The 14,780-nt window shown below is 42.4% G+C and overlaps 1 protein-coding gene across 1 annotated transcript in view; it reads left to right on the forward strand.

Moving 5' to 3' along the window:
- Window positions 1-14,780, forward strand: part of LOC100626661 (leucine carboxyl methyltransferase 1) — a 50,583-nt gene that overhangs the window by 18,729 nt on the left and 17,074 nt on the right. Inside the window, 3 exon segments of the mRNA XM_021082515.1 lie at window positions 670-746; window positions 2,884-2,945; window positions 8,412-8,514. Of these exon segments, the coding sequence (XP_020938174.1) occupies window positions 670-746; window positions 2,884-2,945; window positions 8,412-8,514 (242 nt within the window).

The following is a 14,780-nucleotide window of genomic DNA, read 5'->3' on the forward strand; positions in this document are numbered from 1 at the left end:
TCCCTCTCCTATTTCCTCATTAATCCTCACAACCCCATGAGGTGTTATCAGTTTCTCTCCTTTTCCAATGAGGAAACTCTGGCCCAGGGAGTTTGTGACTTTCCCAAGGCCTCCCAGCAAACAAGTGGTGGAGCTGGGATTTGAACCCTGTCTCCCCAGGCCCAGCAAGCCTGCTCTTTACCACCTCTCTGTTCTCCACCATCCTGGAAAGAAATCCATGCATCACAAAATAATACTTACCTCATTCCATGGGATGCTTTCGGATATGTGCCGTTTCTCTGTTATCCCCACCTGCTGATCACAATGCCCCACATTGATGCCTTGACTCTAATAGGTCTCAAGCTGCCTTCTGGGAAATCCTGTGATGTCCTGCTTCCAAACCAGCTTTCAGCCCCTCCCTTCGTCCCTGCCAGTGGCCGCTTGCCTGATTCAGACTCCTCATCGCTTCTTACCTGGATGACTGCAATAACCTCCTTTTCCCCTCCATCCATTGTTTATGCTGAGACCAAAGAAATTTGGAAAGTACATTTCTAACCTTATCATTCCCTTGATTTAAAATCCTGAAGTCCCGCCATTGCTCTTGGGGGTCTAGTACTTAGCCCATGAATATGATCGATTAAGGTGTGAGTTTAAATAACTGTATAAGGATTTCTGTGTGTTTTTTTTCAGGATGAAGATCTTCTACCAAGTAAATATTTTGAAATAGACTTTCCAATGATCGTCATGAGAAACTTGCACAGCATCAAGTAAGCGTGGCTTTGGCCGGAAGCCAGAGCCCAGTGAAATCAGAACCAGCTCCTGGGAGTTCTTGTCGTGGTGCAGTGGATACAAATCTGACTAGGAACCATGAGGTTTCGGGTTTGATCCCTGGCCTCACTCAGTGGGTTAAGGATCTGTGAGTTGTGGAGTTGCAGACGTGGCTTGGATCTGGCATTGCTGTGACTGTGGTGTAGGCCAGCAGCTATAGCTCCAATTGGACCCCTAGCCTGGGAATGCCCCGAGTGTGGCCTTAAAAATCAGAAAAAAAAAAAAAAAAAAAAGAACCAGTTCCTGGTAGGGTTGAATGCAGGAGATCTGGTGTAGGCACTGCTTTTCTTTCCTGGCCTTCTCCCTCTCTCTCTGGCCCTGAGCCCTCATTGCAGTGTGTCCTGCAGTCTTCAAAATGAAATAGACCCTCTCCTGCGAACTTTCTGTCCAAGAGTATAATTTCTCTAACATTGAAACAAATGACCTGTCGTAGTTTAGTGATCTGAATTTTTATGTGTATTTGGCTTATGTCTTCACCCCAAGGGCACAGAAAGGTGCCTGGCTCAGACTAGATGTGTTGTAAATATTTTTGAATGAATCATTGGGGGCTGAAGTGAATCAGTGATTATATCTGAGATATTGGGGGGGCTTTGCATTCTGAGTCTAGTCTTCAAGGAGTTTGCCAAGCTCTAAGTGGTGAGGTTGCTGCTCTTTGCCCAGAGCTTTCATTTGCCGAGTCCCATGGTACGTGCCTCATTTGCATTGTCTCACTCAGTCCTCAGAGCCCACTCATGGAGTAAGTGCTATCATTAGCCCCTTTTATAGATGAGAAAACTGAGGCTCAAAGAAGTGCAGTGAACTTGCCTCAGGTCACCTGGCTAGAAAGGGGATGGAGCAGGGATTTAAACCCTGACCTTCAGACCAAGGTTAAGGTTTCCTAATAGTTTTTTCTTTTTTCTTTCTCTCTTTCTTTTTTTTTTTTTTTTTTTTTTTTTTTTTTTTTTTTTTTTTTTGGTACAGCTACCCTTGTAGCACATGGAAGTTCCTGGGCTACAGGTCAAAAAGGAGCTGCAGCTAAGGCCTATGCCACAGCCATAGCAATGTGGGATCCGAGCTGTATCTGCAAAGTACACCTCAGCTTGCAGCAACAGCAATGTTGGATCCTCAACCTACTGAGCAAGGCCAGGAATAGAACCCACATCCTCATGGACACAGTGTCGGGTTCTTAACCTGCTGAGCCCCAGTGGGGAACTCTGGTTTCCCCAAATTTAACCTACTGTCACTCCCCCCCTTGTTTATATTAGTCATCTCAGTAAAATTCTAATTCTCATATTTCACAGAGTTTTTAATAAGCATTAAGCTTTGGCTTGCTCTTTAGAGATGTCTAATTCTCACAAACTGGAGATGATTTTCAAGCTTTTTTTTTTTCTAGTTTGTCCTGTGAAAATAAGCTTTTTATCCTTTCCAAATATAAAATCGCATCATTTACCAGATATGCTTTGTGGATGCTAGATGGTAACTCTGATGCTCCGTGAACTACAGTGTGTGACTCAACTTGTCCAAACTCTGAGAGAAAGCAGAGCAAGTAGGCTCTGCATTTAAGGTCAGGGGTGGTTTCCTGGGGTGAATAATGCATTGGCCATTGTGTGAGGTTGTTGGAATATTGAACTTGGCTGGCTGACTTCTGATTTTTTGCATATTTTTATTAGGGAACTTATCACAAAAGTGTTTCAGAACTTTAGGTGTCAGTAAGAATCAGTTTATTTGTAAGATGTCTTAAAAAGTTTTGTTTGAGAAGAGGGCAGGGCACTGGCGATGGCTTGAAAACCACTAGGACGTTTGGAAAATTCTTCCGGCCTGTCTGTAGCTATTTCTATGTAAGTATTTCATGATCTCCTTGTAATCTGATATCAGATTCTCAGGGTAAAGCTTCGCTGACCTAACCCGAGATGTGTATCCCCTGGATTTTACTGCATGTGCCCAGGGTCAAATATAATTAAACAGAAGCCCCTGCAGAGTGGATGGTTCTTGGAACAGTAGTGATATCTACTTACCGTGTCTGAGGTGGGTGTTTGCATTTTTGCAGTAAGGGCGTTAACTTGACTCATCCGTCTTCTTTTTCTCATCTTCCTGTAGATTGAAACCTCTTCTTTCAAAACCCATTTTAGACCTACATTCAGAGGACACACTTCAAATGGGCAAGTATCCTTAACCTCAGTATACAGCATGGGCTATGTAACAATTTTTGCTCTTTTCCTCCTCTTCTTTTTAAAGATGCTGTGTGTGTGCATGAATACACATATCCTTCTGCGGATGCATTTTTCACATCCACTGCAGTTACTATGAAAGATTTTTAACAGTTTTTGGTATGATTCTTCTTAGATGTCCTTACACATTCCTAAATCTTTTTTTTTTCTTCTTCTTCTTTTTTGGCCACAATTGCAGCATATGGATCAAATACAAGCTGCAGTTGGGACCTATGTCCCAGCTGCAGCAACACCAGATCCTTAATCCACTGTGCTGGATTGGGAATCAAGCTGATCCCTCCTCAGAGACAGGCTGGATCATTAACCCACTGCTCCACAGTGGGAACTCCAATCCTAAAACTTTTAAAATAGAATTTAAGTGGGGAGTTCCTGTTGTGGCTCAGGGGTAAGGAACCTGACTGGTATCCATGAGGATATGGGATTGATCCCTAGCCTCACTCAGTGGGTTGCCATGAGCAGTGGTTTAGGTCATAGATGTGGCTGAGATCTGGTATTGCTGTGGCTGTGGTGTAGGCTGGCAGCTGCAGCTCTGATTCAACCCCTAGCCTGGGAACTTCATATGCTGTGGGTGTGCACCCCCCCCCAAAAAAAAGAATTTAAGTTAGTTGCCACATTTCAAAAGTAGGGCTTTTTTTAAAGTCTTTTTTTTTAAATTAATGTATAGTTGATTTTCAGTGTTGTGCCAATTGCTGTATAGCAAAGTGACTGAGTCATACATGTGTATGTACATTCTTTTTTTAACTGTAAATACAAGATTTATTTTTTTATTTGTTCTTTTTTTTGTCCTTTTTTTAGGGCTGCACCCATGGCACATAGAGGTTCCCAGGCTAGGGGTTGAATCAGAGCTGTAGCCACCAGCCTATGCCAGAGCCACAGCAATGCCAGATCTGAACCATGTCTGCGAACTACACCACAGCTCACAGCAACACCAGATCCCTAACCCACTGAACAAGGCCAGGGATCAAACCTGCATGATTCCTAGTCAGATTCGTTTCTGCTGTGCCACGACAGGAACACCAATATTTATTTTTTAAAATGTAAATGAGGCTTTTATACCAAAAAATTCATTTGTTTATGCTGCTATCTGCACAAACATTTCTGTTTTTTTTGTTTGTTTGTTTGTTTTTTTGTTTTTTTCCTAATGGCCACAAATGCAGCATATGGAATTTCCTGGCCTGAGCCAAGTCTGACCTACACCACAGCTCATAGCAAAGCCAGATCCTTAACCCACTCAGTGAGGCCAGGGCTCCAACCCACATACTCATGGATACTACTTGGGTTCATTTCCACTGAGCCACAATGGGAACTCTTCGTTTTTGTTCTTTTTTTTTTTTTTTTTTTTTTTTTAACTTTTTGTGGCTGCACCTGTGGCATATGAAGGTTCCCAGGCTAGGGGTTGAATCAGAGCTGTAGCTGCCAGCCTACTCACAGCCACAGGAACTCAGGATCCAAACCAAATCTTTTACTTACACCACAGCTCATGGCAACACCGGATCCTTAACCCACTGAGAGAGGCCAAGGATCAAACTCACATCCTCATGGATCCTAGTCGGGTTGGTTAACCACTGAGCCATGAAGGGAACTTTTGGGAACTCATTTTTAAAATTTTTCTATTAAGGTATAGTTGATTTATACTGTTCCTTCAATTTTAGCAAAGTCACTCAGTCATATATGTATATGTATACACACTTTTTTTTGTTGTTCTTTTTAGGGCCACACCCATGGCATGTGAGGTTCCCAGGCTAAGGGTTGAATTGGAGCTGTAGCTATGTCTTTGACCTATACCACAGCTTGCAGCAATGCTGGATCCTTAACCCGCTGAGCAAGGCCAGAGTTCGAACCCACAACCTCATGGTTCCTGGTTGGCTTTGTTTCTGCTGTGCCACAAGGGGAACTCCTGTTTATCCATTCTAAATGGAAACATCTATTGACCCCAAACTCCCAGTCCATCCTACTCCCTCCCCCTCGGCAACCCCAAGTCTGTTTCCTATGTCCATGAGTCTGTTTCTGTTCTGTAGATAGATTCATTTTTGCCCTATATTAGATTCCACATGTAAGTGATATCATATGGTATTTGTCCTTCTCTTTCTAACCTTAGTAGGATACTTCGCTTAGTAGGATAATCTCTGGTTGCACACATGAAATTCTTGATTTTCCGGTTTTGTTTGGAAATCTCAGCTCTAGCTCCTACACTACCTTAATCGAGCAGTGGCTGCCTCGTTTGGAGGGCTTGTGCCTTCTCCAGTTCTGTCCCTGCCACTCACTTTGGACTTAAACCCGACCTGTTTTCCTGGTTTATGTCACCTCCCTGGTCCCTGCAGTCAAGTTTTCCCCACAGGTTTTGGTTGTGAGTGTTTTTACAACACTTTCCTCATTTCTTAGCCTTTCAAATTATGGTAAAACTCTTCCAGAATCTTCCATCGTTTTCAGTCTCTGTTGGAGAAGTTCAAGGGCCTTATTAATAATTCAGGTTAGAAAACCTGCTCAGAGCTCTCCTTATGGCACAGTGGGTTTGGCAGCAGTGTCTCTGTACCTCTGGGATGCAGGTTTGGTTCCTGGCCTGGCACAGTGGGTTAAGGATCTGGTGGTGGTGCAGCTGCAGCGTAGGTCACAACCGAGGCTCGGATCTGATCCTTGGCCTGGGAACCCCGTGTGCTGCAGGGTGGCCAGAAAAGAAAAAAAAAGAAAGAAAATGTGCTCCGAGAGGATGGCCTTCGTGAATAGTCGACTCAGCTAACACAGCAAACACCATAGGAGGTTAGAGAAGCCTCCTCTCTTGCACGACCACAGGGCTTCAGTCGTCCTCCTAATGACCAGATTCCCAAGAAAGTCCACAGAAAATAATATCTCCCCCTTCCTTTGACTCTCTCATGCAGACTGTAGCTAGAAGCCATTCAGTCTTTGCCCTTTGCTGGCCTATTGGCTTTCTCCACAGTTTTGCTACCATAATTTTCTGTATATTTGGTTAACACTTGTGTCAGAATGATTATCTATAATGAACACGCCAGTACTATACTAGGACTTTGATCCATCAATGATGTAGAAATATACGAAGGAGAAAGTAAAGACCTTCCATAATCCCCTCCAACCCAAGAAAACCAGTATTCAGAGTATTTTCCACTGCAGATGAACAGCGTACCCAGGGAAAGGTAAGTATCACATAGTACACATATGAATATAATCCAGTGCCTGTCGCATAAGAGTTTCCATAAATTTTCGTTGAATGAATGCATGTACATCTTGAATAAATACATGTGGTAGTTTAACATGTATTTGTTGATAAATCTGTACTTCTATGTCTAAATATAGCTTTATATATAATTTTAATAATGTGAATAATTTATACATGTTATTTGTGATTGGCTTTTTTCATGTCCTAGGAAATCATGGTTATCATTTCTCATCAGCATATATAAGTCTACTTCATTATTTCTGATTGCTTTATAGTACTTTGTTGCCTGGAAATTCCATTTTATTCAATCTACTCCCTACCGATGGTCCTTTAGATTGCTGTCTTTTTTTGTTTCTGTCTTCAACAATTTGTAGAAAACATGTGTATATGGGCATATTTACAGGAATTATTAGCTCAATGAAGTGTAGATTATGAATTTATTTTCCTTTTATGGCCACACTTGCAGTATATGGAAGTTCCTGGGCTGGAGGTCAAGTTGGAGCTATAGCTGCAGCCTATGCCACAGCCAGACCAACACCAAATCCGAGCCACATCTGCAACCTACACTGCAGCATTCAGCAATGCTGGACCCTTAACCCAATGAGCAAGGCCAGGGATCAACTCCGCATTTTCATGGATACTGGTCGGGTTTGTAACCTGCTGAGCCACATGGGAACTCCTCTGCTGGAATATTTGAAAGCAAATGTTATTTTATTTGTGAATACTTTAGTACGTAAACATTTTTAAAGTTTTATTGAAGTATAGTTGATTTACAATGTTTTTTTGCTGTACAGCAAGGTGATTCAGTTATTATATATGTATATATAAACAGATATATATTCTTTTTTTTTTGTCTTTTTGCGTTTTCTAGGGCTGCTTTCATGGCATATGGAGGTTCCCAGGCTAGGGGTCGAATCGGAGCTGTAGCTACCAGAATATGCCAGAGCCACAGCAACACGGGATGCGAGCCACGTCTGCAACCTACACCACAGCTCACAGCAACTCTGGATCGTCAACCCACTGAACAAGGCCAGGGATTGAACCCTCAACCTCATGGTTCCTAGTCGGATTCGTTAACCACTGTGCCACGACGGGAACTCCCCAGAGGATATCTTTTTTTTTTTTTTGGTCTTTTTTTGTGTGTGTGTTTTCTTCAGCCATTCCCGCGGCATATGGAGGTTCTAAGGCTAGGGGTTGAATCAGAGCTGTAGCAACCAGCCTACACCACAGCCACAGCAACGGGGAATCCGAGCCACATCTGCACCCCACACCACAGCTCATGGCAATGCCAGATCCTTAACCCACTGAGCAAGGCAAGGGACTGAACCTGCAACCTCATGTTTCCTGGTCAGAATCGTTAACCACTGCACCATGACGGGAACTCCTATATATTCTTTTTCATACTCTTTTCCCTTATAGTTTATTGCAGGATATTGAATATATTTCCCTGTGCTCTACAGTAGGACCTTGATGTTTATCCACTCTGTAGATAAGAGTTTGCATCTACAAATCCCAAACTTCTAGTTTATCCCTCTTCCAGCCCCCACCCTCTTGGCAAAAATGAACTATTTTCTTTTAAACATAGTACCTCACAAACTGGCAAGACCTCTACAGAGCAGCCACTTTGACCTTGGAATTCCACTCACTGTGTCCTTGGAATTCCACTCACTTTAACCTTGGAATTCCACTCACTGTAACCTAGCCCAAGTGGATACTCCATGGTGTATGCAGAAGGATGTTCCTTGCAGTTCCTGAGATGGAGTGACCTTGAAATGCTGCATGTCTAACAGTGAGCAGTTGGCCAAGGTGTTTTATCCATTGCTTGGAGCACTGTGAGGTCATCTCAGAGAGTGATGTCCCTGAGACTGTTGTTAAATAGGAAAAGCTCTCAAAACGAGTATCGAGTGGCCCCATTTTCTTTTTTCTGTATAGAATGTGTTTGTGTGTGTTTGGAGAGAGAGGATGTGTCTGTCTTGTGCCCACAGAGGAAGAGCTAGAAAGCTATACACTAAAATGCTAACAGTTAAGCCTGGAAAATGTGATTTTTACTTAATTTTCACCCTCTTCTTACCTGTTTTTTTTTTTTTTTCCATAATGAGCATAAATTTTTGTAATGGAGCAAAACAGTAGATTTACTTTAGTTTTGAAAAAGCCACATCTGTTGAAATTATCATCTCTTCTCCCTTAATTTTTCATGAAATTGTAATCTCTTCTTCCACTTACAGACGGGCACACATTGGATTCAACGAGATATGCCATCATTGGAGCCGATCTCCGAGATATTCCTGAACTGGAAGAGAAACTAAAGAAATGTAACATGAATACACAGTGAGACGTTTTTATTAGCCTCTTACATTTGTGATTTCCTGCTAATTTGAGAAAAGGCCAGTTGGAAGCACAGGGTGATACTGTGTACCAGTTTGTTTCCCTGTAATCTTTATCATTGTCATTGCTATTGAGATTAGTTTTCTGAACTTTTTTAGAAGCAAGTTTCCTCAAGTCTGCTTTCCCATGAGAATCACCTGTGTTGCTTTTGTAAAATATGCCCTAGTATTAATACCTAATGTTATAAAGTTGGAGGGAAGATAGTTATATGCACAGAAACATATAATTGTAACATTAAAGAAAGGATTGGCATCCCAAATACATAAAGAATAGCTTTTTTTTCCTTTTTTCTTTTTTTAAAGCCCCATAGACAAATGGGCAAAAGAGAGATGACAGGCAGGTCAAAGAAGAAACTGGCTAGCATATGAAAATGCTATTGAACTTCAGTAGTCATCAGATGAAATATTATTTTACTCCCACCAAGTTGGCAAAAATGTAAAAGTCTGACATAATATTAAGGATTGGCAGGGATTTAGGGGGAAGGGCATGGTCACGTACACTGGGTGGAAGTGGCTTTGGCACAGTCCTTGCCAGGAGGAATCTGGAACTATCTAGTAGAATTGTAACTGTCTGTACCATGGGAAATTGCAGGTCACTGTTGGGCACGTCCCCCCAAAGGTCTGAACGTATGTACAAGGAGGATGTTCGTTGCAGCCTCTGCTTTTAGTCGCAGAATATTGGGAACAGCTTAAATGTCCATCAGAGGGAGAATGGATGAATGTAAAATGCAAGACTTTGGGGAGAGCCCAGAAGCTTAATGTTGAGTTTCTAAAAATGAAATTTCAAAGTAATGTGCAGACTGAGATACTAAATGTGTAAAAGCAAAGCCCACAAACACTGTATTTTCATGATTACCTATAAACATTATAGAAGTATTTTTAAAATGGGTCAGAAAGATTCACACCAAATTCCTGAGGGGGGGTACCTTTGAGGAGCAGAGGAAGGGAGTTAGGTGTGTGGGTTTTTTTATGTTATTTTTTGGAGGGCTGCACTGGTGGCTTATGGAATTTGCTGGGCTAGGGGTCCAGTTGGAGCTGTAGCTGCCGGTCTGCACTGTAGCCCCAGCAATGCCAGATCTGAGCCGTGTCTGTGACCTATACTGCAGCTCACAGCAACACTGGATCATTAACCCACTGAGTGAGACCAGGGATCGAACCCAAATCCCCATAGATACTAGTTGTGTTCATTACCACTGAGCCACAGTGGGAACTCCTGAGGTGTGTGGTTTTAGCACAGTGATGCTGGTCAAAATAGATTGGAGTTAAAGAACATGTTCATTGCGGCACTGTTCACAATAGCCAAGACATGGAAACAACCCAGATGTCCATCGACAGATGATTAGATTAGGAAGATGTGGTATATGTATACAATGGAATACTACTCAGCCAAAAAAAAGAACAAAATAATGCCCTTTGCAGCAACATGGATGGAACTAGAGACTCTCATACTGAGGGAAGTAAGTCAGAAAGAGAAAGACAAATACCATATGACATCACTTATATCTGGAATCTAATATAGGGCACAAATGAACCTTTCCACAGAAAAGAATATCATGGACTTGGAGAATAGACTTGTGGTTGCCAAAGGGGATGGGGGGGGAGTGGGGTGGGCCGGAAGCTTGGGGTTAATGGATGCAGACTATTGCCTTTGGAATGGATCAGCAAGGAGATCTGCTGTATAGCACTGGGAACTCTGTCTAGTCACTTTTGATGGAGCATGATAATGTATGTGTAACTGGGTCACCGTGCTGTACAGTAGAAAAAACATGTGTTGGGAAAGTAACAATTGATTACAATAAAAAAAAAACCTATTGGAAGGAAAAGGCACATCTCCATGGTGTATTCTAAGTGAAGATGACACTTTTTGGGAATTTTCTCATGGCACAGTGGTTTAAGGATCTGGCGTTGTCACTGCAGCAGCTTGGGAGCTTCCGTGTGCCATGGGTGTAGGAAAAAAGACGACACTTTCAGGAATATCTGAAGTAACTCAAGGGAGAGGTTTGAAAGGAAGGTGAGGGACAGGGAAGTGAGGAAAGTCCGTCAGAAAGAGAAAGACAAATACCATATGGTATCACGTATCTGAGATCTAATATATGGCACAAATTTTAAAGAATAGACTGAAGGCAAAGAATCAGTGGCAACAATGAAAGCAATTAGCAACTAGGGGAATCATTGCTGGAGGAGAGGGAAGGGAGGATGGAGAATGGACTGGGGTGAACTAGCCTTTGAGGGAAGGAAAACACCCCCCTCTCATCCCCAGTGTTCTTTTAAGAGGGGAAGAAAGTGGGTAAGGACGGGTGCAAATACAGATAAGCTTTGGGCGATGGAGGGGAGGGAAGCATGGGGGGGTTAAAGCATGACCTTCCTAACACATCCACGTGAGTATGGCTGTTAATCTCTCTCTCTCTCTCTCTCTTTTTTTTTTTTTTTTTTTTGGTCTTTTTGCCATTTCTTGGGCCGCTTCCACAGCATATGGACGTTCCCAGGCTAGGCGTCAAATCAGAGCTGTAGCCACCGGCCTATGCCAGAGCCACAGCAACGCGGGATACGAGCCGCATCTGTGACCTACCCCACAGCTCACAGCAACTGCAGATCCTTAACCCACTGAGCAAGGCCAGGGATCAAACCCGCAACCCCATGGTTCCTAGTCGGATTCATTAACCACTGAGCCATGACGGGAACTCCTAATCTCTCTATTTTGAAGTTCATGCTTACATATTTAGTCTAGAATCATCAACTAGGTCGTCATTCTTAGGATGTACATCTCCACGAGCCCAGAGGTCGGGGACAGCTCTCTTTGACCCAGTGCTGTCCCTCCAGCTTTATTGTCTGAGTTTGTCCCACGGCGTGTTCAGAGAGTAAGGGCTGTGATGCTCTGTCACAGGTATTTATGTGCTTTTTTCCTTTGGGGAGATGCTTCAGTGGGTCACGTACTGCAATGGGTAGTGTGCTTCCTTTTAGCAGAAGGCCAGTCTTGACTTTCCAGGACAACACTGGCTTTGTCAGGGGCACATGGGTGTGTAAAGGTCAGCAGGAGGGGCCTGGACTCCTTCCAGAACAAGGATAGCACATGTCCTGGGCTCTCACCCTGGGTTCCTATCTCTTCTGCTTTCTAGTTGTTTCATAAGGGACAGTTTTGTTTTCTTGTTATTTTTAAAAATCTCTTTGAGCCTTTGTTTCTTCTTTTATGAACTGGGCTAAAAACTGATCTCATGAGATGATTTTTTTTTTCCTCCCTCCATGCTCACTTTAGGCCTCTATTCAGATAATTTGTTCTTTTTTAAATTTATTCTAGAGTTGATTGACAATGTTAATTTCTGCCATACAGCAGAGTGATTCAGATGTACATATATACACATGCTCTTTCATACTCTTTTCCATTATGGTTTATCATGGGATGTTGAATATAGTTCCCTGTGCTCTGTGGTAGGGACTCATGAGGTGCTTTAGAAGTAACACGTGTAAAAACAGTTGAACAGAAGTCGGCAAATAACAGGCCCTGAGTCAGTTGCGTCTGACTCTGACTCTGGCTGTGAAAAGCAAAGGTTCTGGTACATGTGCTAAAAGATGAAGGATAATCAGGTAAAAATTGGGCTAGCTCTTGTTAGGGACGTTGGCCTCTCACTTTTGGAGAGCTACAAAATGGGCCAAAAACAATTGATGTAACAAGTTTCAGAACTGTGTATTTTTCCTTGTGGCTTCATTTGTGTTTTCTATTTTCCTTTGTGGGCTGTCTTGTCTTTGCTTTTCTTTCACTTATATTTTGAAAAGTATAGCTCCTCTTTTTAATATTCCTCATGGCTGCCTCTTAAAAAATAGATGGTAGAAATGTCTAACTTCATTTTCAAATAATTCAAACCTACAAAAAAAAGTGCAAAAAGAGTATAAAAATATCTCGTATAGCCTTCTTTGCCTGGCTCCCCAACACGTTAATATCTTATGTAAATAATGGCTCACTTTTGCATTAAAAAGATTCTTGAAACGGTGTTTCTCTACTTACCAACCTATTAGATGAGATTTTGGAACTATTTTTCATTCATTCACTTTTTCTAATCATTTTTGTTGCTATAGTCTCGAGTTTTAGACTGACGACATGTTACTTTTAAAAAGCACTTTAATGTTTTTCTTTCTGATTTTCAACTTTGTTTGAAACTCAGACTTAGACTTAATTCTTTTTCCTTTGGATTAGTGTCCTCGGTTTCTTTGTGCCGTATCAGGTTGAGAATAGAGAGCCTTTTGGAGATGTACTTTTAAAATAAAGTTATATAACATTTCACTATCAAAAAAGAACAACAAAATAAGAAAATCCAGACATGCAAAACAGGGGGGTTGGTTCTGTCAGGTCAGAGCCAGAGTTTACCTGTGGATGGCCTTTCTCTCCAGTGGCACAGACAACATGTGTCCACACACTGAGTCCACCTGGACCGGTTTTAATTCTGATGGGAACATCACTAGACCTTGACCTTGGACCTCTGTACATCTCAGTTTCCTACTTTGAAAAGGGAGACTAATAACAGAACCGAGAAAATGTTAGCAGGTGATGGTGTTGAAAACCATATTTTTTTGGTCTTTTTTAAATTTTTTTTTGCCTTTTCTAAGGCTGCTCCCATGGCATATTGAGGTTCCCAGGCTAGGGGTTGAATCGGAGCTGTAGCCGCCGGCCTACGCCTGGCGTAGCAACTTGGGATCCAAGCCGTGTCTGCAACCTACACCACAGCTCACAGCAACGCCGGATTGTTAACCCGCTGAGCAAGGCCAGGGACCAAACCCTCAACCTCATGGTTCCTAGTCAGATTCATTAACCACTGCGCCATGATGGGAACTCCCAGTTGAAGACCATTTTTAAACAAATCTCTGAGCAGGGTGTTCTCACTGTGGCTCAGCATAAGCGAATCGGACTAGTGTCCATGAGGGCGCGGGTTCGATCCCTGGCCTTGCTCAGTGGGTTAAGGATCCCATGAGCTGTGGTGTAGGTCACAGACGAGGCTCGGATTGGCATTGCTGTGGCTGGATATAGCGTAGACCAGCAGCTACAGCTCTGATTCAGCCCCTAGCCTGGGAACCTCCATATGCCATGGGTGTGGCCCTAAAAAGACCAAAAAAAAAAAAAGTCTCTTAACAGTCTCATTCATTTCTGTAGTTTTAGCTGTTGCTAGTGGTTCCCTTGGTTCCTAAAAGAGCAAATATAAAAAATAATTCCTAGTCCTACTACTCAGAGGTAACCACCTTCACAAATTTTTGTATCAAAAATTATAAATATATTTTATCTTTAAAATGTGATCATGCTATCTATGCACATGGTTTTAGAACTTTTAAAAGAATCAAATCTGTCTGTATGTATATGTATATATATCATGTACGGATAGTCAATTATTTATTCACTCCATCAAATAGTTGTGGATCTACTGTGTACACTAAAGTCACGAATAAAACAGCTTATATTATGGTGTAGGAAAAAGAGACATTAAATAGCTAATTACAGTTGACTAATTATTCTTGAGGTACCTGCTTTGAAAAAGTGTAGGGGGAGCACATAAGAGGCCATACTTGTTTTTTTTGTTGTTGTTTGTTTGTTTTGTCTTTTTGCCTTTTCTAGGGTGGCACCGGCAGCATATGGAGGTTCCCAGGCTAGGGGTTGAATCAGAGCTGTAGTTGCTGGCCTACGCCACAGCCACACCAGATCTGAGCCACGTCTGCGACCTACACCACAGCTCACAGCAACGCCGGATCCTTAACCCACTGAGCAAAGCCAGGGATCGAACCCACAACCTCATGGTTCCTAGTTGGATTTGTTAACCACTGAGCCACGACAGGAACTCCCATAGAGGCCATACTTGAATTTGGGAACTGACCATGGATAGCGTTCACGTCAAAAAATGCAGTTTTTGTTTTTTGTTTTTTTGTTTTTGCTTTTTTGGCTACACCCATGGCATGTGGAAGTTGCTGGGCCAGGGATTGAACCCATGCCACAGTTATGACCCCATGCCACAGCTATAGCAACAGCAGATCCTTAACCTACTGCACCACAAGGGAACTTCCAATACAGTTCTAACACATTACGCTTACAAGCTGCTGAGCCGTCCTTTGGATGGATGCACCATATTCTTTCCAAGTACTTTCTTGTTGAGCATTTGAGTTTACACAATTTATTCTAAGACCACCACTTGCTTTGTGGGAGAAACAGGAACCAGCCATGAGGACCGTCGATAT

The sequence above is a fragment of the Sus scrofa genome, unplaced genomic scaffold (genome assembly GCF_000003025.6).
Source record: "Sus scrofa isolate TJ Tabasco breed Duroc unplaced genomic scaffold, Sscrofa11.1 Contig981, whole genome shotgun sequence".
In the NCBI taxonomy this organism is placed as follows: Eukaryota; Metazoa; Chordata; class Mammalia; order Artiodactyla; family Suidae; genus Sus; species Sus scrofa.